We start from the raw sequence: 25,033 nt of genomic DNA on the forward strand, positions 1-25,033 counted from the left end.
TGTGAACTCTCACAGGGCGCCTGCTCCGTGCCAGGAAACGTCCTGTGAATACAGCAGTGAGCAAGACAGGCTCTCTTTTTTTCACAGAGCTTTTATTTCAGTGAGCAGATAGCTGATAAATACACAGAAATAATTTTAGATAGTGAGAATAGCTATCAAATACATATAACAGGGTACTAAGGCAGAGGAACAGGAATTGGGTGGAGTACCTTCGGGCGATCTGGGAGGGGTTCTCTGAAGAGATGATATTTAAGCAGAGACCTAAATGTGTCGAAGATGGTCGTGTGACGTTACGAAGGTGGAACATCCCCAGCAAGACCCAGTGTGGCTGGTATGAAGGGAGCAAGGGGGAAGAGAAGGAGACATGGCCCGGGAGGTTCTGAAGGCCCAGGTGAAGGACTTTAGCTTTTATTCTAGTTACAACCATAGGAGGGTCTAGAGGGGAAGGGTGGATAGGTTAGGATTTACACTTTTAAAAGGTCCCTGTGCTCTGTGGAGATGGACTGTAGGGGTCCAGACTGGAGCCAGGAAGACAGAGGTTGGCTCTTAGAGTAAAGTAGGTGAGAGCTGGTGGTGGTTTAGACAGACCATGGTAGCAATGGAGAAGATGAGAAGTCATCCCATTCAGTCTGTATTTTGGAGGGAGAACCAATAGGATGAGCTGATGGAATAAATGTGATGGAGCTGGGGATGAAAAAAAAAAAAGAGAAGAAACAAACGTTTCTCCCAGGTTTTTAGGTTTGAACCTAAGCAGCTGGGTAGATGATGGTGGTATTTACTGCTAGCCTGGAGAACAGTGGAAATCCAGGGTTCATTTTGGCCATGTTAAATTTGAGATGCTAAGACATGCAAGCGAAGGTGTTGAACGGGCTGTTGGCCCGTGAGTCTGGAGTTTAGAAGTCGGGGTTAGAAATAAGGATTTGGGGGAGCATTTGCATTTGGACGGCATTTTAGCTGTCAGCCCGGGCGGGCTGACTCAGGGAGAGGTGGGCTGGAGAAGCGAGGAGCTGAGAACAGAGGCCAGAGCACTCCGGGCCTCGAGGAAAACCCGCGAGGAGACTGATGGGGAGCAGCCCGGAGGTGGGAGAGAGAACGAGGGGGCGTGGTGTCTTGGAGACGTGGAGAAGAACACGCTTCCAGACGGAGGGAGTGGACGGCGGAGCTCAGGACCGTTGAAAGATCACGTAAGATGAGAACAGAAAAGGGAGCGTTGGGTTTGGCAAAATGAACGCTGTTAGCGACCTTCCCGAGAGCCGTTTCAGTGGCCCAGTGGGAACAGAATCCAGTTGGAGCGGATTAGGGAGAGAATGGGAGGTGATAAATTAGAATGGCGAGTGTAGACTCTTTGAGGATCCAGCCTGGCCCTGTGGCTGCTGGTGGAACCGGCAGGCCATGGGCCCTGCGGGGCGACTGACCACTGTATGGTGCTGGGGGAGGGCCTTGGAGAAGGGCCTTGAGAAGTGACCACAGAACCACGGAATTCCTGTTGTGGCTTCTTGGCCGTCCTGAGAACTTAGTGAGGGGTCCTGGGGTATCACTGGGGAGGGTCTGAGAGCCCTGGCAGCTGGACCTCTATCCTGGCCCCAGACCCTGTCATCTATTACTAGAAGCTGATCAGGGAGGAGCCCTTCTCTGCCCAGAGCTCGTGTGAAAGCCTATGAATGTCCTCGGCCTCGCCTTGTAGGAACATTCCAGAGTTATGTGTGGGGACCTCCCTCCCCTGCATGAGAAAAAAACTCCCCTCCCCCCCCACCCCCGGCAAATTTTTTAAAGATTGATGAAGAAAGGTGAAACAACTCCTTGCTCCCTAGAGCATTCTCTGGGCCTTGAGCAGTTTCTACTCCACTTTCCCTGCACTCATGAGTCTGGGCTAAAAATACATATACACAGGTATCCAAACATGCTGGTGGGTAGGGCTGGCTGTCACTTAGCAGTAGGTGGTTCTATTTACTGAGATGAGGAAGCCTGGAGGAGGAGTGGGTTAGAGATACGCGGGGGAAGGATGCTTGGCCCAGAGTAGAAAATCACTATTTATGGAATGAAAGAATGAATGAGATGCTGGTAGGCACATGACAGTAGGCATTGAGCTGTGTGCGTATCCGGCCACAGTGAGGTGGGAGAGGTGCTGTGACCATCCAAGATGAGCAGAGATCCAGGCTTTGGGTGCAGTGCTTGTGCTGCGAGGTGGGTGCTACAGGTGGAACGTTGTCAGGGTGTGTGTGCGCTGCCTGGGCTTACAGCCCAGACTCCTGACTTCCGGACTACGGTATAACTAAGTGCGAATGTGGTGTCCATAGAGAAACACGGAAAGAACATTGTTACAAATTAAAAGGCCCAAGTGCTAGTCGTAGCTCGGTCCCTCACACGCTGAGGGAACCTCCTGGCATCTCAGAATCCCTGTTTCCCCATCTTCGAAATGAAGAATACCAACCACCCTTCCTGATCCACAGGGTCCTTGCAAGGTGTATGTGAGGTCATATATGCATGAGTTGGAAAGATGCTTCTCTGTGATTTTAGGTATGAAGACATATTAATGGTTGTGATGGGATATGAGTCTGGATCTTTGTATGTGCGACTGGAGAAGTGAAGTTTGAAGTGTGTATCTGATTTGTGTGGAAATTAGAGGTTGGTTCTCTCTTTTGCCTGGCGCGTGTGTGTGTGTATGCGCGTGTGCGTGTGCGCATATGTGGGTATGCACACATGTGAGCATGTAAGAGAGAGAGAATTCTTCCATGTAATTACACTCTTACACATGTGCTCCTGGAGGGCTGGCATTTGAATATCTGAGAATTTGCAAATAGCCAGTGGAAGGTGCTTTTCCTGGTGGGAGTGCATGCTGCCCGTCTAGAGCGTGTGCTTCTCTTTCTCTGTGCTGCCCGTGCTTCCTGGCATGGCCACTCTGCGTGCATTGCAGCTGTCAATGCTGAGGGGTGCGTTCATTTGCGGAGCTCACAGGTGTCTCCACAGTGATACCCACATCCATTCCAGGGTGCTTATGTGCATTGCGCCTCTTCAGGCTCAGACCAGCTGCCTCTGCTCCCTTTGCCCACCGTGGACCACGCTTCTCTGCAGATGTGGACACGGCGTTTGAACAGTGCTAGTTTGCCTGCGTGTTCTCCACTGGTGGGTGTCAGTTTCATCGGGGAAGGAGCAGCATTTGCCAACCTCCCAGGTCCAGGCAGGGCCCATTGGGCCAGACTGGGTTTGTCAGCCCAGGAACTGGGGCAAGCTCATTCCACAGGTGTCCCAGACGTGCAATCCTCCACCTGAGCACTGACAGCTTCATTTTTCCTGTTTGCCTTTGTGGGTGATGCCTCTACCCTACCATTCTGACCTTCCTTGTGTTTGAAAGGACACAACACGTGTGTATCTGTAGAAGAGATTTTTCCCTGTGCAAGGCCAGGAAGGTTAATACTGTGCTTTACCCAGCTGAATAGACTGAACATTGAAGGCCTCTGGTCAGGGCCACTGCATTGCACACATGCAGGGGGCACTGCTTACATCCTGAAGTATGTGGACAGCAGCCCACGGAGTGGTGGCCCCGCCTTTGGCCGTGGGCTACTTGGTGGCCTCGATGGTGTGCATGGCAGTGCATTTGTTCCCTGCATGTTGTGTGAGATTGGAGTGATGAGCTGGGGCGTCACACCCTTGTGAATATCCTAGAAATGACCAGGGGGAAATACAACTCTTTGTCCAAGTTTACAGGGTTTCCAAAATAGGTCTCTGAAGGATATTTAGGTGAAAGCGTGAGTGCCAGTGGGGCTTGATGACTGAGTATCCGAAGCTGTTACCTCCGGGAAGCAATAGACCCTTTGTGTGCCCGCATGTTTGCTTCAATACTAGATCCGTGTGTTTGCACACAGCAAGGAACCAAGGTCACTCCCTTGCAGAGCTGAAGGTTGGGAGTGTACAGAGGGCAGCAGACACGTAGGGGATTCTGCACCTCTCCCTGGAGATCGGCTGGTGGCCATGGGGCTTGCGGGTCCTAGAGGTCAGGATAAACTGAACCTGTCCATTTTTCTTCCCCAGAAGAGACAGAAGGAGAAGACACCACATGTCGATGTGGGAGCCACGCAGCAGCCACCTGTATGTGTGTACCGGTTTGCGTGTTTGTGAGTGGTTACGTGTGGGTGCGGGGACACCGTGTCTTTGTCCTTGCCGTGGGCAGAGTGGCATCGGGCGTGCACGTGTCAGTGTGTGCCATGGTGTGTGCGTGGGCGTTCCGTGCACATGGTTTGTGGATCTGCCCCTCCGCACCTCTCACCATGTGCCTATCTCAGTGTGCGTCTCAGGTATGTGACCCCGTGTGCAGTTTGCTCTTCCGTGTGGCCTGTGAGTGGGCATGTGTCGGTGTGGGTCGTTAGTGCCGGTGGGGTGCCTTTCACGCAGGCACTTGTGGACAGCACGTGTGGGCCCCAGTGAGGATGCGTGTGGGCACATGTGAGCATCCCCTGCACGGGCTCTAGGCGTGCGCCCGCAGGCGTGTGTGAGTGTGGGCATAGGCGTCCACCCCACCCCCCCCGTGGGAGCCCACTCTCTGTGTCATGTTTGTGTGTTCCCGCTGCCACGTGAATGCTCAGCCAGGCCCCTGAGCTGGACTGTTCAGCGGTTGTTTTGAGTATGAGTTGCTGGTGGTCCCTGGACATAGAGTCCTGTGGATTTTATTAGTGGTTGTGGAAGAGACCCCACTGCATCACTGCAAGAGTGATGCCAAGACCTTTTATAACACGGGTCTGCTCGCCACTGTCATCCGTCACCCTTGGATAGTACCTGCCCATTGTATTTCTCAGCCCTGGCTCTCCCAGGCTGTCCTCAGAAAGGGAAAGGAGAGGGAGAGGAGGAGGAAGAAAGGCCTCTCACCTTGAACTAAGGGCCATTGGTGGGCACAGAGCAGGTACAGGCTGCTGCCCTGAAAGCAGAGGGGAGCTGGGGGAGCGGACATCTGGTAAGCCTTCGTACTACTGTCCTGGGGACCGGGACTCAATCCTGGGCTGACCCCACCCCTCTCAGCTCCTGCGGAGCAGTGATTAGAGCGGGAAGCCCCACGGACCGGGGGACAGTGGTCCCACCACCCCCTCGGCCCCTCGCGTCTTTCTGTGCACCCTGTCTGCAGGTCCTGGGCTCTCCCGTTCGCTCCCTGCACTGTGTGTCCCCCCATCCCACGGCCACCGAGGGCTGGCCTCTGCCCCGTGGCCGCCCTCCCTGGCCCTTAGCCGTCAGCTCTGACCAAGCCCTCGCCCTCTCCCCTTTGCCAGGAGGGAGCGAAGGCGCCGACACCACATGTCGGTGTGGGAGCAGCGCACCAGCCAGCTGAGAAGGCACATGCAGATGCCCAGCCAGGAGGCCCTCAACAAGGAGGAGGCCCCACCCATGAACCCCCTCAACCCCCTCAACCCCCTGAGCTCCCTCCACCCACTCAATGCCCACCCCAGCCTCTACCGGAGACCCAGGCCCATCGAGGGGCCGGCCCTGGGCCTGGGTCTGGAGAAGTGTGAGGAGGAGCGCGTCAGCCGCGGGGGGTCCCTCCAGGGGGACGGAGGGGACCTGTCGAGTGCCCTGGACAACCAGAGGAGCCCCGTGTCCCTGGGCAAACGGGAGCCGCCCTGGCTGGCCAGGCCCTGTCATGGGAACTGTGACCCGACCCAGCAGGAGGCCGGGGGCGGGGAGACCGTGGTGGCCTTCGAGGACCGGGCCAGGCACAGGCAGAGCCAGCGGCGCAGCCGGCACCGCCGCGTCAGGACGGAGGGCAAGGAGTCCTCCTCCGCTTCCAGGAGCAGGTCTGCCAGCCAGGAGCGGAGTCTGGATGAAGCTGTGCCCAGTGAGGGGGAGAGGGACCTCGAGCCCAGGGACAGCCACGGGGGCAAGGAGCCCACAATCCAGGAGGAAGAGCGATCCCAGGACTTAAGGAGGTAAATGAGACGCAGGAGCATGCCCGAGGCATGTAGCGTGCAGGAGTTAGGGGTTCTTCAGCGTGAGCCCTTCCAAGCCTCGGTTTCCCCTGTAGTAAAATGGAGGTGATGCTAATGCGCCTTTTACGAGGCGTGTGTAAATATGACAGCGGTGGCGTCCACCCCCCTGAACACCAGGGCATCTCCTGTTGGGAGTGGGTAGTGGATGAATGGATAGGAGTAAAGGCAGTGGATACTGTCTGTGGATACTGCCTGGCTGGGTGGGGTGGGAGGCACCGGATGCCACGTGCTCTCCAGCAGGGCTGCTTTGGCTCCCCGCACTTCTGCTTCTCGCCAGGCGTATCAGACGTTTCGGAACAGCTTCTCGATCTGAGCACCACCTGTGTCCCCCTCTCTCTTCACAGGACCAATAGTCTGATGGTGCACAGACGCTCCGGGCTGGCAGGAGCCCTCGACGAGGCCAACACACCCCTCGCCCTGCCCCAACCAGAGCTGCAAGCGGAGAAGGATGCAGCGCTGACGGAACAGGAGCCGGAGGGCAGCAGTGAGCAAGCCCTGCTGGGGGACGTGCAGCTGGACATGGGCCGGGTCATCAGCCAGAGTGAGCCCGACCTCTCCTGCACCACGGCCAACACGGACAGGGCTGCCCCCGAGAGTACCAGCGTCACCGTCGCCATCCCTGACGTGGACCCCTTGGTGGACTCGACCGTGGTGCACAGTGAGAACACAGTTCCTGTCCCCTTCACCCCCATTGCTCATCGTGCCCGGGGCTGGGGGAGTCTTGGCTCTGGAATCATCCCTGGAGAGCTGCGTGGAAAACCCCACCAGAGGGATGAACTCACTCTTCAACATGTAAAAAAAAAACAGCAGCAGTTTTTTCCCCAGTTTGCAAGAAAAATAAGTTAGAATTTTCTCAATCTTAAGTTTTGCCCATAAAATGTCCTTAGGCCTTTGGCCCCTGTGACCATCCTAGAGTCTTCAGAGAGATCACACGTGATTTTTGACCCATTTTTATATTCAGCTATTTGATTTATTGTATGAATATCTGATGACATTCTCTGGGACCCCCCAGGTGCTCTGCCACTTGACAGTTTGGGGACCGTTGCTGGAACAGAAGATGGCAGGTGGGCTGGGGCCGGCACTGGCTGTGCTCGGTGTGTAGCCTCCTAAACCCTGTGTCTCTCGAGGCCTCAGTTTATCATCTGTGAAGTGAGGGCATCGAACCGGATGACCTCTGAGATCTTTCCCTGTGCTAACATTTTATGAATCTCTTACTCTTATCTACTCTTTTTCTCCTAGGAGCTCTTAGTCACACTTTCTCTTATAGTTCCTAAAGGCAATGGTTGTTCACCTGTGAGACCTTAAACGGAAGCAACCCAAAAGCACTTAACCCACACCCATCCCTGCCCTGACACCCCACCCATCTCTGCATTAATCCCACCATCCACCTTATTATCATCACTGAATCGTGACCACAGGATTCCACTCTTGCTTTTTTCCCTCTCTTTCTTTCCCCATATTTTTCTCTTTTCACAGAACAGTCCTCTCTCCCTGTTTTTCTCTCTCCCACTTCTGTCTCTGTTTCGTCGCCTTCTCAAAGTGAAGAAAATGTCTCAAAGTGTTCTTCAGAGTGCCAGTACTACCTTAAAAAGTGAAATCTCGCATATCCGGTGCCCCTGGGGTTGACTTGGGCGGGCATGTCTCAGGATCTCAGGCTCACAACCTTTTTTTCTGTCTTATTTAATTTTATGTTCTAATAATGAAGTTTTGGGGGCCCTCCTTTATGAGACACAACATTAAGAAAGTTTGACCCCCCTCTGTTCTCTTTCTGGGGCTAGTCCCTGTCCTTGGTCGTAGGTAAGAGCGTGTCATCAGAGGGTTTTTGGACACTTTGGATGACTTACCTTTTGGAAGGACCTGGAAGGGGTCAGGACCTCAGAGGTTTGCTACTTACACAAGGTTCCAGGGCAGAAGCATTCAGTGAATGGGAATGTGGGAGAGGTTCCTTTGCCCCACTCTGATAGCCTCATCCTCTCTGCCACTCACCCCACTCTGGGACTTGCAGAAGGAAACAGAGAGTAGTGGTCCAGCAGCCCCACTCTGTCTCTGCTTCTTCATCCTCTCAATCCTGGGATAAAGTCATGGACCCATCTTCGCGTGAATATTGCATTCTTGTTTCTACATTAATCATGACGGGAAAAAGCACAGCCAGAAAGGCTGCCACAAACAGAGTAATGTCTTCTTAAAGTCTTCCACTGCAGTGTGATTTCTTTGAAAGGAGATAGAATTTTGAATTGGGAACCCATACCAGCTGTATGACCTTAGGATAGGTCCTTGAATTCCCTGAACTTCAGTTTTCCCATCTGTAGAAGGGGAATAATAATATATGCCGTCCAAGGTGTACTGATGTGAAAAATGCCATAAGTGAATATATACAAAGAGTTCAGATTTTAGATATAAATAAACTTTGTAAACTTTGCAACAGAAACAACCATTCTGTTTTACCCAGGGAAACATGATTATCATTTATATGGCAAAAAACAGGGCTATACCACCTGAAATCAGGGCAGGGGTAAGGCTAGGAAGAGAGCAGGGCTTAACTCAGTATAATCTAGCAAACACCCCGATGTTTTCAGGCACCTTGCCAGGCACATCCCTAGCTGCCTCTCCTGTGCCCTCCATCCCATCCCCAGTGGAAAATGAAGGGCACCGTTCTGCACGTAGCAAGGTTTCTGAAGATTTCAACACGTTCCTCTTGCAGTCAGCAGCAAGACTGATGGAGAAGCCAGTCCCTTGAAAGAGGCAGAGATCAAAGAGGATGAGGAGGAAGTGGAGAAGAAGCAGCAGAAGAAGGAGAAGCGTGAGACGGGCAAAGCCATGGTGCCTCACAGCTCAATGTTCATCTTCAGCACCACCAACCCGTAAGACACCCTCCATTGCCACCTCCCTTTGGTGCTGGAGTAAACAGCCCAGGTTTGAGCCAGGGCGGGGTGATGAGAAGGAGGGATGGGGGTCCAGTCTTCCTCCTGAGCCTTCCTGGTGGAATGTGGCCAGACATCTGAAGACTCCAGGGTGCTCACTAGGTGAGGCCAGTCATGGAATTAATGAACAGCCTTGGAACTCTGTGCCCATAGTCTAAAGAGTAATTTAAGACAGTACAGAATGAGAAATGTCATGAGGGAAGGACCCTTCACCTACTCTTTGGTCAGCAGGTTGGGGGGGTGGGGCGTGGTGAGAAGGAAGGAAATCTACTTGGGATGTGTGCCCAAATATTCCCGAGGTGGACAGAGCTGAGAATAGGGAGGCTTGGATAACTCGATCATCCGTTGGCTGCCCTACATGTGAATTTTGAAGTGGGTGTGCCCCTCAGAGCAGAGGCAGGGCATGAGATGGGGTTGGCGAGGAAGAATCTGGAAGGTTAGATTTAGGAAAGATGGAATTTTGAAAGAGAAGCTGCCTTCCACCCTGGAAATGAGCAAAATGTACACATAGACCAGCTTCTGAGTCTAGGAAGGTGAGAAGGCTTTCAGTGACCGTGTGGGCAGTATTCAGGCACGGCCCTGGGAAGGAAGGAACCGGGGCTAAGAGATGTCAGGCCAACCGAGGCCAGGATGCTGTCTATAGAATAGTCACTTTAATCAGAATACCTGAGGCTCAGGGAAGCCTGTTGCTGCTTCCATCAGGAATCTTAGGATCAAGGTCTGCTTTTACATTTATTGGTTCTTAGGAGTTCCTTGCTGCGCCCCAGTTTCTGTACAGTTGGGGAGTAGACACTGAGACCTAGTGGAAGGTACCTTGTAGCCACCCGCGCGTGTGTCATCTGGTGCTGGCCGCGGCTCCCCCCAGCTCAGATGTGCCTGCAGATAACGTATCTTGGCTTGCGTACCGCAGCCTCTAACCAATCTGATTACCTTCCCCCCACCAGCACTTTCAATCAAGGGTGGTGCCTGAGAAATTAAATGGCTCTCCCCCTCTGGCCAGGGCCTGGCTGTCTGGAAGAGGCTGGTGTGCATGGGGGTGGGGAGGAAAGATGGGGATGGGAGGGAAGGGGGGCCGGCTCAGCGGGCTCATCCGCCGCACACAGGATCCGCAGGGCCTGCCACTACATCGTGAACCTGCGCTACTTTGAGATGTGCATCCTCCTGGTGATCGCAGCCAGCAGCATCGCCCTGGCGGCCGAGGACCCCGTCCTGACCAACTCGGAGCGCAACAAAGTAGGTGCGCGGGGGCTGACTGCCAGCCCCCGTAGTACCCTGGTACCGCCCATCGCAGCCCCTCCCATCCCAACATTAGAGATGAGCTAAGGGAAGGTTCCTGGAGAATGAGAGAGGCTTGAGAGATTGCCTGGTCCCAGTCCTCAGGGCAAAGCGTGAACCGCTTCCAGGCCAGTCCCCACCCGCAACCCTAACCCTAACCCTAACCACACTGCTTACCTTTACGTTCAGCAGTGGGCCTTACACCCAGAGCCAGCCATGGCCTTGAAAGGGGGTCTGCAGTCACCCATGGGTTGGATGTGGGGTCTGACCTAGGGGCATGGGTGATGTGGGTGACATCAGGGCGCTGCAGCTCCTCCCAGGGAGCTGAGGCACCTCCTAGAGGGCCAGGGTGGATGTCAGGAGGGGTCAAGGGGGTGGGGAGGATTGGAACGGACAAGGATCCCAGGGAGGGAGAGACCTGGGGGGCAGTTCGGACCCAAGACATTAAGTTCTGACCACAGGGGAGGGAAGGGCCAAGGACTGGCCAGCGGGTCATGGGGCCCCAGCAGTATCCACGGCTCCTCTCTTCCCTGCGTCTGATTAGCAGTTACAACTCCGAGCTTCTGTTCCAAGGTAGAAGTGAGCGGGGCTTGGGGTGGGCGTGCAGGAGAGCCTGTGTTGAGGGGTGTGTGTAGCCTGGTGGTCTCTACCTTATGTGTCTCACAGGTGCTGAGGTATTTTGACTATGTTTTCACTGGCGTCTTCACCTTTGAGATGGTTATAAAGGTAAGAGCCTCTAGAGCAAACCTGGGCTCTGGGGCTTGGATGGGCCACCCGTCTGCCTCTCTAGTCTGGTGCCCTTCCCCAGGACTGTCACCTCCTGATCAATGTCAGAATCTCAGCGGCGCCTCTGCTGACCCCTCCTCCAGCCTCAGATCCCAGTGAGGTCTGTCGTGGCAGGACGTGACTGTGGGGATCTGTTTAGACTGGTGCAGACCTGTGGGCATGGCCCGGGGAGAAGGCGGGCCCCCTCTCAGGCAGGCAGGAGAGGTGCTCCAGGCGTGGGGACTGTTCTCACCTCCCCAACACGCTTCCTGGTTTGAGCCTGGGTACCTGCCAAGGCAGGGGGTTAGGTAGAGATGTCTTCCTGGCCTCATTTAGTCCCAACCTTACTCACTGCCCTCCACTCTCTTCCCTGCCGCTAGAACACCCCACATTACCATCTTATTCCCAGTCTCACCCATCTGAGATTTTTCTCGTCTGTGCGTATGTGGCGATGCCTGGGGCTCTGAGCCACTAACGTAAAGAGGGATGTGGCGGCTTTCGAGGAGCCAGGGAGTCTAAGTGAACCCTGGTGGCTATGAGAAGGGCCTTGGGCCTCACAGTTAGGTGGACAGAGCCTGTGGGACCTGTCCTCCTGCTTCTTGGGTCCCCGTGTGGGTTGCTTTCTAGAGGCAGTGGCAGTGGGGACATTGCCATGGGGAGCCCAGAGCTCAGGGCACGTATGACCGGCACCTCCTGGGCTCATTGATGGCTGTTCACATCCTCCTGCAGATGATAGACCAGGGCTTGATCCTGCAGGACGGGTCCTACTTCCGAGACCTTTGGAACATCCTCGACTTTGTGGTAGTGGTTGGTGCATTGGTGGCCTTTGCTCTGGCGTAAGTAACTCTTTTTTCTCGTTCAATTCCCTTCCCTCCTTCCTTTCTGAGACGGCTGATTTGAGGGCTTCTCCAGGGCCAGTTCACTCAGTGGTGCCCATGAACGCTGCCCTGGGAGTCTGCTTCCCAGTTACCCCTCGACAGGGCTCCTGAGGGCCTTACAGCCTCAGCTCCCACGCCCTGAGTCGTGGGACTGGTGAAGGAGGAGCAGAGCGAGTCTCTAGGGAGAAGCCAAAGGCCTTGGCATTCCTCCCTTCGAGATGAGTGGGCCTGGGCAGGCACTCACCTGTGTGCCCCCATGGGCTCGGCGCGGGACCCAGGGGCAGCCGAGGTACCCTTTCATTTCTTGATTCTGTCAAACAAAGGATCAGCTTGAAAGAAAAATGCAGCGGGTAGAGCAGAGTTGGGGAATCACAGAGTCCTGGGTGTAGGGAGATTCTCTGCTTATAAGCAGAAGTACCCCAGAGCTATCCCAAGGACATAAGAAGCGTGTTAATATGATGAACTCCAGAAGGAAAGACTTTCCCAACTTTCCTTGGTAACACACTTAGGAAAACAGTCTTAAACCATTCAGGTGACTAACCATGTTCATTACGTTAGGGGATTTTTTTTTTCCTGAACACTGATCCAGGGAAGGGCTTTCCTAGCCCTCCAGGGTGTAGCTAGGAAGTAGACATATTGTCAGAGCGTTTTCCCTAAGCTAGTGGGTAGAGGGCCCCAGAAGATGAATGACAGGCTTCTGGGCTCTGTCCGTACCTTGTTCCACTGTCAGAGCAGCTTCACCCTTTGCCGGATGGCACAATAGAATATGCCCTCCAGCCTTCTGAGTACAAGAGGAAGCCAAGTGTTCTAGGCAAGACGAGCTACACTGTGTGATGGGGCACAAGGAAAGCATTTGGGAGCTTCTGTCATGGATGACAGCTACAGAAGGGAAGGAGCAAAACACCTCCGTAGGCTTGACCTTCCCAGACCCAAGTGGTCAAATAGGGATCATCTGTCCCACCTTCTCCCCAGACACTGTCAGCTTCCATCCCTATCCATCTGGCAGAGAAAGAAATGGGGTAAGAGTTAAGAAGGAATGTTCCTCAGGTGGCCAGGAGTGGGAGGAGAGATGAAAGGTCCCCAGCTGTGCTAAGAATTTGAGACCTCCCAGAACCTGGAAGTAGACTGTGTCCATTGCTGCCCCAGCTATGGGGGACCCTCCAAAGGAGAACCAGGCTGAATGTGACTTGTGACCCTGAGCTGGCAGTCAGGACAATTCCAGTGTCCTTTGTCCTTATGTGCACCAGTGTATTTACCCCGTGAGAGTCACGTGGAGTCACCTGTGCCCCTCACAAGGAAACCTCCTATCAGACGTTTCTGAACTGTTGTTCCCAAGGAGATTTCACAAAAGTATGACATTTTTCCAAGCATCTGGTCCCTGTGTGGACTCTCATAGCAAGATAAAAATAAAGGCAACTCTGGCTCTAATAAGGGGGCTCCCAGCTCCTCTTCCTCCTCCTTCAAGGGGAGAAGCACCAAAGTCTGCCTTCCTCCTAAGGAGGTCCACCTTTTCATGTTAGAGATAAATCTTACCCCTGAGTTTTTAAAGTCAAGTTCCCTTTTCATTTTTCCAACTCATTTGTGTACATTGTTCACCATATTGTTCTTCTCCCTTACTTTGATCTCGGTAAAATACGTTGTCTCTCTTTGAAGAAATAAAGGACAAGGAGAGAGGAGCATATAGGAAAGGAGCCACGTCCTCTTGGGAAAGAACGGAGTTCATTGGGGTCACAGGGCAGAGTGGGAGGAAGGGGGTGGGCTGTGGAGTCAGGAAGGCCCAGCTCCTCCACTTACCAGTTTCATGGCCTAGAGCAACATAGCAAAGTATTAACCCTCTTAACCTCCGTTTCTCATCTCTGACATGGAGACAAAATACTGTGTGTCAAGGGCTTAGCCCAGACCCTTACCGAGTGTGAGCGATCAGTAAACGTGAATTCCCTTCCTTATGCTTCCATTCTCCATCACGTCATGAAGTCCGAATATGGAGTAAAATGTGTGTTGAGACATAACGTACACAAAACGTTGAACACAGGCTGGTTTCCAAGACTTGGTTGTTGTGCACACACACCTGGCCTGTGTTGGTGCCAGTGGGAAGGAGGTGTGTGTTAAAGGAAGCCTCTGCACGCCTGCCACATGTCCACAGTCCAGCTGTGTCTCCTCAGATCCAGAGCAGTGACGACGGGCTGGAGGGTTGTCATCTGTCTTGTTCTTTCTTTGTGCTCTTTGAAACGTGGCAGTGGTAGCTTTGGTGTTTGTGGCAGGGGAAGCCTTAACAGCCCCGGAGCCGAAGCCTCTCTGTTGGTCCTCAGACCAGGTACAGTGCAGGGTACCCCAGAAACCCCCTGGTTCTGGGGTCCACGTGTATTGTGATGGATTGAGCGTTATGATCCATTGCTTGCTTTTTTGTTTGTTTGTTTTTTGCGGTACGCAGGCCTCTCACTGCTGTGGCCTCTCCCGTTGCGGAGCACAGGCTCCGGACGCGCAGGCTCAGCGGCCATGGCTCACGGGCCCAGCCGCTCCGTGGCATGTGGGATCTTCCCGGACCGGGGCACGAACCCACGTCCCCTGTGTCGGCAGGCGGACTCTCAACCCCTGCGCCACCAGGGAAGCCCCATTGCTTGCTTTTAGTGATTTCACTTCTTGAACTTTTTATTCATTTCTCTCCAAAATGTAAATGGTACTTGCTCATCCTTCTCCACGCACACTCTCTCTTTTGTTAGCATCCTTCTAAGCTTGCCATGCCCATTTCCTCTCCCCTTTCTCCTGCTTATGGGACAGGCTCACACCCCCCTCCTCTGGCCTTCGTCACGTTTGCTGAGGTCCAGGTAATGCTTTCTCTTGCTCGTATGCTCATGCTTTCTAACTCTGTTCTCCCCTTTCCTCATTAAGGGCACGGAGAATTCAGCTCTCCTATCACTTTGGTAGGGTTAGCCAGGGTTTCCCCTGACAGCAAAGCAAGGGCCTGACCTGAAACGGGTTGACATCGGAATAAGGCCTACGTCCCCCTGCAGGGCTGTGGTCAGGGGCTCAGGCCAAGAGAACCACGTGTGAGTTTTTCTGTAGGCCTGTCAAGGACATCCCTCCCTGTGGGTAAAACTTTGATTGTCATATCCCATATTTTTGCCCCTAAGAATGTCCACCATTCACATAACCTTACTCCTGCTCTATCTCTCTCTCTCTCCTTGAAATTGAACCTTGTTTTACTGAGGCTTCTGCAAACGTTATTGCTCAATTTGAGCAGAACTGATGGCGATTGTCATGGTAATACCTTTCCGTGGCTCCTCAGAAATCAGAAGTGACTTGGTATCTCTTCCACCGCTGGCGGCCAGAGCCTTCTGAGGACCCAGCCAAAGTCCCAGGAGCAACACCCCAACCAAGGGGAGAAAATGGCCTCTAGCTGAATTCTCAGAGAAAGCTGAGCCCTTCTGCTGCAGCGGTCTGCCCCTGCCATCATGTATATTTTCTAGGAGCGTGTATGTTGTTTTGTATTGGCTGGAAGGGGATCTCTCTTCTTTATAGCTGCATATGTGAAGTGAAGGGATTCTTTATAATGTAAACTCGACGGATTCCATGTGGGCACTGTATTGACTTTTGAGGAGGAGGGGAAGGGGGTTTATTTTCTGAGTGTGGGCATAGCAAGGGATAAGAAAGTAAATGGAAAGATACCTGTATTGCACCCTTCCTGTTCTGCCGAGTCCACTTTTACATTATAAAGCATTTATAAGAACGCTCAGGTCTCCCTCCACAAGCCCAATACCTGTATAGAGGGGGCAAAGTTTTGACAGAGGTTGGCTACAGCTCTCCCTCATCCCACTGCCCTCACAACACCCTGCTTTCTGGGCCACGTGGGGACACGGAGTGTTTGCCAACTATAAATATCCTGACTGTGCCTTTTCCTCTCTGTGATTTCAAGAAAAGTCTGGTGAGTGACTGGGCCTTTGAAACCTTTCTCTTATATCTTTTTCTATTTGAAAAAGAGGGATTCTGCTGTTTGATAATTATTGTCCACTGAAAGACCAGAAACTGCTTTTCCCACTTTTCTCACACCCTGTTGCCATCACTTCTGCTTCCCGGTCTGCTGGGTGGGAAAGCAGGGATGGTTCCAGCCTTGGCATTTCTGGGTATCTGCACATTGGACACACCCCCTCACTTTGGGGCACCCCCCAGAGTCGGCTGCCTTGTAGGGGGGTCATGTGTCCACTGTGCAGGTTGAGTACATAAACGTTATGGGATCCTGCCCATTGATGGCGATGCTGTCCGGCCCTCAGGCTTCCCGTCTTCCGTGTTTAGTGAAGGGCTTCTGGCAGGCAGGTGGGCGGGGCCAGGCCAGCACCTCAGTAGGGACCGCAGGGGAGGATGGGAAGGGTGTGATCCTGCACTCCAGCCCAGGCCCCTCCCTCCTCTTCATTCCTATTGCTCTACAACATGTTACTTGACCAGCTCAAGTCAAGCACCAGGTGAGCTGTCCTGGGTTGGATTCTAAATAGTAAATTCACAGCTTATGATAGCTTCTCAACACAAACAGTTGAAAAGAAAAATAACTAGCAATTCAGCTCCCACCTCCTCCCCAGCACGGCTGTGTACATCAGTCAGTCATGCAGGCTCTCAGGCAGCTGACGCCAAAGCTTCCCGTTACCGTTTTCCATCATAGCAGGGCACGAGGTAAGGTCAGGGCTCCCTGGCACGCAGGGGATCTGGATCACAGCCGCACTTGGCCTTTCATTATTCAGTCCTTAGCCAGAAAAGAAAAACATGAGTCAATTGCCTCTTGATGCCAGAAGGAACCGGAATTCCCACGTTAGCTTTTAGTACCTTCTTTTCATTGAAGTATGTCACTTTCCTGACACTTGACAGTCTGCCCTAGTCTCTAAGATGGATAAGGTCTTTTGAACGCATTCAGAACCAGCCACAGCAGCAGAGCCGGTTCTGAATTCATTCAACGAGATACAGAAGCACAGACAATTTTAGACTTGGAAATGGTACTCTGGTTCTGGTTTTGCATTTGAGGCTTTGTGTTGGTGAAGGTGGGAGTGTGCATACATGAGAAAGGAGTGACTACTTAGAACTGAAATGCTGGTACGTGCTCACACTCAGCGGAGCTTGGTAATAATGGAACTGATACTTCACCTTACACCTGCCTGACCCTTTCTCCTGTCCTTTGCTGTCTGCCTGGGTCTGAGGCAGTCCCCTCAAACCTCAAGTTTTGCCTCGGGGTTTCTTTCTTGACAGCCCCCATTCTTTTAAAAGTGAGAGGGGTGTCTCCCGCAGGAAGCTCTGACTACTCATTAATCTTGTAGGGGGAAAAAGGGTTGACAAAGTCCTACTCCGTTCAAAGAAGACCCATTTACCACTGAGCCAGACAGTTCATCCAGTTCCACTGCTCTGTGGAAGAGAATGAAGGATTAAAATTAAATGTAGCCGTCAGGTAGCCCGTTAACTGTGGATTTAGGATGCCAGCTGAGCTGGAATTAGAAATTTCCAGCTGTGAGCAGATAGAAGGATGTCATTGCTTGAGACTCCAGCCTTAAGAGTCACCTCAAGAGTGACTTTATCTGACTTTGGACCCCAGCAGGGACACTGAAGATGATTAATGTCCATGGACTCTTGGGGTTCCCACTGCTGCATTTTACACCCTAGCTGCCTTGCAAACAGGGTTTGGGAGGGAAAAAGGGAGGTCGTAGTGGCAGCCACACGAAGGAAGTGTCTGAAAGAAAGACAGAAGTTCCCAGTCTACCTGTTCTTGTCTTTAAGCCCCAGCGTGCATGTTTTTTTTTTTTTTTAACATGTTTATTGGAGTACAATTGCCTTACAATGGTGTGTTAGTTTCTGCTTTATAACAAAGTGAATCAGTTAGACATATACATATGTTCCCACATCTCTTCCCTCTTGCGTCTCCCTCCCTCCCACCCTCCCTATCCCACTCCTCTGGGTGGTCACAAAGCGCTGAGCTGATCTCCCTGTGCTATGCGGCTGCTTCCCACTAGCTATCTATTTTACGTTTGATAGTGTATATAAGTCCATGCCTCTCTCTCGCTTTGTCCCAGCTTACCCTTCCCCCTCCCCATATCCTCAAGTCCATTCTCTAGTAGGTCTGTGTCTTTATTCCTGTCCTGCCCCTACATTCTTCAGAACCATTTTTTTTTTAGATTCCATATATATGTGTTAGCATATGGTGTTTATTTTTCTCTTTCTGACTTGCTTCACTCTGTATGACAGTCTCTAGGTCCATCCACCTCACTACAAATAACTCAATTTCGTTTCTTTTTATGGCTGAGTAATATTCCATTGTATATATGTGCCACATCATCCTTATGCATTCATCTGTCGATGGACACTTAGGTTGCTTCCATGTCCTGACTATTGTATATAGAGCTGCAATGAACATTGTGGCACATGACTCTTTTTGAATTATGGTTTTCTCAGGTTTTATGCCCAGTAGTGGGCTTGCTGAGTCATATGGTACTTCTATTTTTAGTTTTTTAAGGAACCTCCATACTGTTCTCCATAGTGGCTGTATCAATTTACATTCCCACCAACAGTGCAAGAGGGTTCCCTTTTCTCCACACCCTCTCCAGCATTTATTGTTTCTAGATTTTTTGATGATGGCCATTCTGACTGGTGTGAGATGATACCTCATTGTAGTTTTGATTTGCATTTCTCTAATGATTAGTGATGTTGAGCATCCTTTCATGTGTTTGTTGGCAGTCTGTATATCTTCTTTGGAGAAATGTCTATTTAGGTCTTCTGCCCATTTTTGGATTGGGTTATTTGTTTCCTTGGTATTGAGCTGCTTGTAAATTTTGGAGATTAATTCTTTGTCAGTTGCTTCATTTGCAAATATTTTCTCCTATTCTGAGGGTTGTCTTTTGGTCTTGTTTATGGTTTCCTTTGCTGTGCAAAAGCTTTGAAGTTTCATTAGGTCCCATTTGTTTATTTTTGTTTTTATTTCCATTTCTCTAGAAGGTGGGTCAAAAAGGATCTTGCTGTGATTTATGTCATAGAGTGTTCTGCCTATGTTTTCCTCTAAGAGTTTGATAATTTCTGGCCTTACATTTAGGTCTTTAATCCATTTTGAGTTTATTTTTGTGTATGGTGTTAGGGAGTGTTCTAATTTCATTCTTTTACATGTACCTGTCCAGTTTTCCCAGCACCACTTATTGAAGAGGCTGTCTTTTCTCCACTGTACATTCCTGCCTCCTTTATCAAAGATAAGGTGACCATATGTGCGTGGGTTTATCTCTGGGCTTTCTATCCTGTTCCATTGATCTATATTTCTGTTTTTGTGCCAGTACCATACTGTCTTGATTACTGTAGCATTGTAGTATAGTCTGAAGTCAGGGAGCCTGATTCCTCCAGCTCCATTTTTCTTTCTCAAGATTGCTTTGGCTATTCGGGGTCTTTTGTGTTTCCATACAAATTGTGAAATTTTTTGTTCTAGTTCTGTGAAAAATGCCATTGGTAGTTTGATAGGGATTGCATTGAATCTGTAGATTGCTTTGGGTAGTATAGTCATTTTCACAATGTTGATTCTTCCAATCCAAGAACATGGTATATCTCTCCATCTGGTTGTATCATCTTTAATTTCTTTCATCAGTGTCTTATAGTTTTCTGCATACAGGTCTTTTGTCTCCTTAGGTAGGTTTATTCCTAGGTATTTTATTCTTTTTGTTGCAGTGGTAAATGGGAGTGTTTCCTTAATTTCTTTCAGATTTTTCATCATTAGTGTATAGGAATGCCACAGATTTCTGTGCATTAATTTTGTATCCTGCTACTTTACCAAATTCATTGATTAGCTCTAGTAGTTTTCTGGTAGCATCTTTAGGATTTTCTATGTGTAATATCATGTCATCTGCAAACAGTGACAGCTTTACTTCTTCTTTTCCGATCTGGATTCCTTTTATTTCTTTTTCTTCTCTGATTGCTGTGGCTAAAACTTCTAGAGTCAATTTTAAACCTGATAAAATTTCACCAATTAACCAGGCAGTGTACAAAAATTCTGCTTATACAGTTAGTAGCAAAGCGTAGCTAAGTGTTATCAAATGATTATATTTAAATCATCTGTAAAAAGCTCATGAATTTTTTCTTAAACAATATGCTGCAGTTGATGTATTTGAAGAGTCTGTTCTCCTGGTTTGGTAAAACGTCTCCCTTGCAATCTTGTTGACTTGGATAATGGCTTAAATGACTCTTGTATGCAGGGATTTGGGAGAGGTAGTTTAGCCTAGCCCATGTGTAAATTTATGCTATATTTTAATTAATGGGGACTACGTTGTTGATGCTTTTCCTGACCCTGTGGCTTTGTTAGCCAGTATTCCTTTCATTTCAAATGACAATTTTCAAGTTCGTACTGAATGTATGTTAACAAAACTGAGAACCCAAGCATGTTTTTTTGCAGCCACTCAAAATCCTAGCTTTTCAGTAGCTCTTCTGCAGACCTGTTTGAAAGATGTGCAGAGCAATGACTAATCTTTATTTTACTTTTGGCCTGTGTCTGATTACTATCCTTGGCTCAACTCTGTAGGAGTCAGAATGGGACTAATAGCCCAGTACTTTGGCAACCACAATCAGCTGTTAAGATCAGAGTGTACCATCGAAGCATTCCACTTCCCAAACCAAGGGAGACATACACACACACACACACACACACACACACACACACACACACACACACACACACGTCGTCAGAGATCCCCTTTGTTCTATAGCGTGACATTTTACTAGGATCCTGGGACAAAATTAATTGTAGAGAGCAAATTCTGTCCTGGAGAAAAAAATTTTGAACTTTCCTTCAATACGATGGGCATCTGTGAGTATGAACCCATTTAGAGTCTACTGGATATAAAGGTCTTGGTGTTAAGGACCTGGGCTAATGGAAGGTGAAAGCCTGGACCACTTTGTTCTCTCATTTCAAGGATTTGGAAGATTCTCCCTGAGCTTTTGCTAAAGATGAATGTAGCCTGGGGAAAAGATGGTGACCTATTTAGTTATTCTGGCAAAATTTTCAGTCAAATGATTCCATCTTTCCCAAGCATTTAGTTTGCAATTATACCTTCATTTGTTTGCTTGTTTATTTAAGGCCTGTCTTCCCTCCTAGATTAGGAAGGGACCTCATTTGTTTTGTTCACAACCGTGTGGTCAGTACTTAGAATAGTGCCAGACATTTATTAAAGACTCCATCAGTGCCGTTATATGAATGGATAAAGGTATGTTTGGCTGACCTACCACGTGCCCAGTCTCATGCATGAGAAGACACTGTTATAACTCAGGGGAAGATATTTCCTCTGCCTTCTGAGCATTTGGAGATTATCACATGAGGGATTTAAGGTTTATAAGGACTTGGGTTTAATTCTCAAACCACCATTCATTTGGCATTTACAGTGAAAATTAATATAATTTTGAATGTGGGATCATTCACTGAATAAAATGGTCATTGGAAATCTTTGCTTGTGGTATATGGTGGTGTAACATAGGTTTGTGGTGAGTAAAAAAAAAATTAAAAGAAAGGAAAAAAAAATACCCTTCACAGCCAACTGTCAACCAAGAAGCAAAGGCTGAATTTTAAGCACTTCTTCATAGCAGCTGGCTGTTCACCCGTGGCACTGGGGCTCACTTACTGAGATCTTATGCAAGGCACACGTTCCACGGGCTGCAGTTCTGTTTGCAGTTAAGTGGATTTCAAGGATCTGTTCCAGCTCTAGAATTTGGTGAGCTGTTTGACAGAGCCTAGAACCAAAAACTTGCTGGCGCAGAAGCTTAATGGTGCAGAGCAAGAGCTCTGAGCATCATATAGACTTGGGTTCAAGTCCCAGCTTGCCCTGCCACTGCTGGGCACTCAGCCTCTCGGCATCTCATCTGTGAAATGGAGATAATAATACCTTTGTCCGAAAGTTATTAGGACGTCCGAATAAAGAGTTGCACTAAAAGTGCTTAACAGAGTCTGGCCAAGAGTAAATATTCAGAAAGTTAGCTTTTAGTATTTCTATCTCAAATGTTTCATGTTTATGCTCTCCATCTTTATTTTTGTCATTTTTAAGCCTCACCAATAGAACTGGGATGATTTGTCTGCAAGCTACACGGTAAATAGCTCACAACGGACAGGTGGTCATTTAATTTATCAAAAGGCATCCCTTTATGTGACATCAGGACCTTGATAGACAATGCCTTCCCCCGTATTTCAAGGTGGTTTTATGGTATGGCCCATCTGTGCTTTTGAGAGATGTCAGAGTAGCCCTCTCCTGGACATGGTGTCTCACTCTTCAAATGAACTCCTTCATAAGCATAAGTATGCCACCATGTCTTGAAACTCCTTTTCCAAGACATAGTTTCTGGCCCAGATCAGGCATTTTTTCCTCTAGCCTGGCTTCTTATAAATTCACTGGAAACAGAAGGAGTTTGTCTGAAGGCTACTAAGGAAATGGAGGTGAAAGACTACATTTAGAAAACTCCAATTCAGCGAGGCTCCATGGAATAAAGTACACATGGGGAATGCCATATAGTTCGAGGCAGCGTCCCTAACACTTGCAAGAGGTCCTTTGCCTCTGCAGGGTAGAGAGGTGGGTGTGGAGCGATGGTGTGCTGGCTCTTCCTCTCCTTCACAAAGCGTGCGGACTCTGCAAGTGCCAAGGCTGTAAGCGGGATCTCTAGGGTCTGGGCATCTCCAATTTCCCGTTGTCCTAAAGTTCTCTTTTCTCCCTGAATTTACTGACTATCTCCCTTCTCTCCATTACCTCTCCTCCTTTTTTTTTTTTTTTTTTTTAACTGCTTTCTGCTTGGATCCTCCATAGGAATGCCTTGGGGTAAATATTTTTTTCTTCAGTTTTCTTTGAAGTAAAAAAATATGGGGAGTGGGTTGGAGGAGGGAGAAAGTATGGTTGAGAGGGAAGGAACTGGCTCACTAAGAAAGGAGTGGTGAGTTTATGTGAGTGGTGTGTTTTCATTGATATCCAAGAGAACAGAAACTAGGAGTCACCAAGCCTTCTTGGGAAATGATCATTCTTATTGGTTTGGATATGTTTTCAGCCTATATGTTGCCTTTTTAGAAAGGTAGATAGACGATCCTACTAAAGTAAAAGAGTTTATAAAATATACAAAGCCCACGGATGCAAAAGGCCATTGATATCAATGTGATACTTTTGGGTTATCTATAATCAGATCTAGAACGGAGTAAGAGCAACTTACACATCATGGATTGTAACCATTTAAGAGGGTCTCAAAATTTACCTTCTAGGTGGTCAGCCTTCCATTAACCGTCTTCCTGCCTTGCCTTGTATGAAGGAATGGATGGCCTTTGATCTCCCTATTTGGAGGATGGGTATGGCAGGAAGGACAGGGTGAAAAGCAGGCAGAAGCCTTGTAGTTCCCATCTGATGTTCTAGATGGATCCCATTTCCTCCGATAGTTGGTGTCATGGTGATCTGGGCCAACGTGAGGAAAGAACCAGAACCTGAGCTCACTATTTAGAGTCTCATTTTCTACCATCTGCATGTTTTACAAATTGCAGTTGTTTGACTCGAATGCAAAGATCTCAAGGGATGGGCAGGGTGGAGAGAGAGATGCAGGTTGATTTATTCATTTCCTTCCTAAAAATAGAAAGATGTATTTTGTCTACTAGGAGCAAACATTTCCGAGAGGCTGAAGAGGGAGGGTCATCAGCTGTAGGGCAAGGATAAAGGTGGGCGGGGGCTGCAGTTTGGGCCTCCTCCAACTGCAGGCTCTCTGCAGCTTGTGCTAGGTGCAGAGGGCTGGAAATGGGAAGGGACTGCTGGAAGAGCCACTCGCACAGAGATAATCGGGATGTGAGCCCAAGTCCTGGCTAGAAGCCTGCATGACGTCAGCAGCCCAGCCCAGCATGGGTGTCATGTCCCCACCAGCCTTCCTTACCCTGCTCTCCCCTGAACTCATGAACTGTGCAGAGGTGACAAACCTAGAGCTGAAGGAAGGACTAGGTAGAGTCCTCTGATGAGACTTGCTGTCAACCATGGCTCCCTATTCAATTCAGCACATGCTCTTTGAGAGCGTTCTACTGAAGACTCCCTAGGCTAGGCACCACGCCTGTCCACAATGGGCTACGGTCATGTTCCCCAGTCGATTGATCCTCCATTTCCATTTGGTCAGTGTGGTCATGAGCAGCATTGCTCCGGCTGTTAGGGGTAGGAAGTGTTGATTAACGTGTGTGCACGGGTGCCTCTGTGGTGTGCCTGTGTCTTGCCCTTTGTGAGTATGCATGAGTGTGCGTGCATATGAGTGTGTGCATGCTGGGGAGTGATTGGAAAATGTTCCCAGAAAGTGTTGTTTGGGGTCTACTCTGACCCAGTTTCAGGCCTCTTGCCCACCTCTTTCTCCCTTCTCCCTGTTGCTGTTAACGTAGTAGTGTGCCTGTCACTTTAACTGTCCCCTGTCCTGTGATTTCCCGGGGCTTCTCCCCTGCAGAAGCAACAAGGGCCGGGACATCAAGACCATCAAGTCCCTGCGGGTGCTGCGTGTGCTGAGACCGCTGAAGACCATCAAGCGCCTGCCCAAGCTCAAGGTAACGTTCGCCAGTTTCTTCCCATCAGCTCCCCTTCCTCTAGAGAGAGACGCCTAGGTGGCCTGCTTTTGGAGAATTATTTCTGGGGATATTCTTTTTGCTCACACAGAGACCGAGATTCTTTTCATCTGCTTGAACTAAGGGTCTGAGTTTCAAAGGAAAACAACCAATATCCTAAAAAATCTATCACTAAGGACTTTTGCCCCACCCTGTGTGGGAAGTCATAGGAAGAACCCTGTGTGGCTTTATCCTGGAGCCTCCTGTGTCATTAAGGTGGGTCAGACACCACAATGGAAGGAGCATGAGCCCTGCGTGTTGTGGTCCACATACTACGTCAGACCAAGTCACCTGGGCTGGTTTCTTTCCTCATGATTCTAGAGAAAGAAAGAATCTTCTAGCCCTGACCCTTCATATCTTAGAGGCCAATAACTTGCCCAAGAACACAGAGTCATTTTGGGCACAAGCAGAGAAGAAATGGGGAAGTGAGCTCACACAACTAAGTTCTCCCTGTTGCCAGGACCTGTGTCTTCATAGGTCTATTATCTGGGTTCTCCTGCCCTCTGACCTGCTCACCCACCCTGAGCTCCTTCCCTGAGCCTTCCTGCCCTTAGGTTGCTGGCTTGTGGAACCCGCCTCTCCCACACAGATCCCTTGCTGTTATGGAAGCTGAAGCCTCATGGGAGAAAAGTTTTTCCTTCC

The 25,033-nt window shown here is 49.9% G+C and overlaps 1 protein-coding gene across 8 annotated transcripts in view; it reads left to right on the plus strand.

Moving 5' to 3' along the window:
- Positions 1 to 25,033, plus strand: part of CACNA1E (calcium voltage-gated channel subunit alpha1 E) — a 301,767-nt gene that overhangs the window by 226,051 nt on the left and 50,683 nt on the right. For 6 of the 8 annotated variants that reach the window (XM_067728834.1, XM_067728829.1, XM_067728833.1 and 3 more), the window contains 8 exons: positions 4,030 to 4,086; positions 5,256 to 5,909; positions 6,314 to 6,627; positions 8,671 to 8,830; positions 9,994 to 10,123; positions 10,832 to 10,891; positions 11,660 to 11,766; positions 24,238 to 24,334. In XM_067728834.1, coding sequence (XP_067584935.1) covers positions 4,030 to 4,086; positions 5,256 to 5,909; positions 6,314 to 6,627; positions 8,671 to 8,830; positions 9,994 to 10,123; positions 10,832 to 10,891; positions 11,660 to 11,766; positions 24,238 to 24,334 — 1,579 coding nt within the window. The remainder of the gene's footprint in view (positions 1 to 4,029; positions 4,087 to 5,255; positions 5,910 to 6,313; positions 6,628 to 8,670; positions 8,831 to 9,993; positions 10,124 to 10,831; positions 10,892 to 11,659; positions 11,767 to 24,237; positions 24,335 to 25,033) is intronic. The other 2 variants (XM_067728830.1, XM_067728835.1) reach the window with 1 other exon arrangement.

Source organism: Pseudorca crassidens, chromosome 2 (genome assembly GCF_039906515.1).
Source record: "Pseudorca crassidens isolate mPseCra1 chromosome 2, mPseCra1.hap1, whole genome shotgun sequence".
NCBI lineage: Eukaryota > Metazoa > Chordata > Mammalia > Artiodactyla > Delphinidae > Pseudorca > Pseudorca crassidens.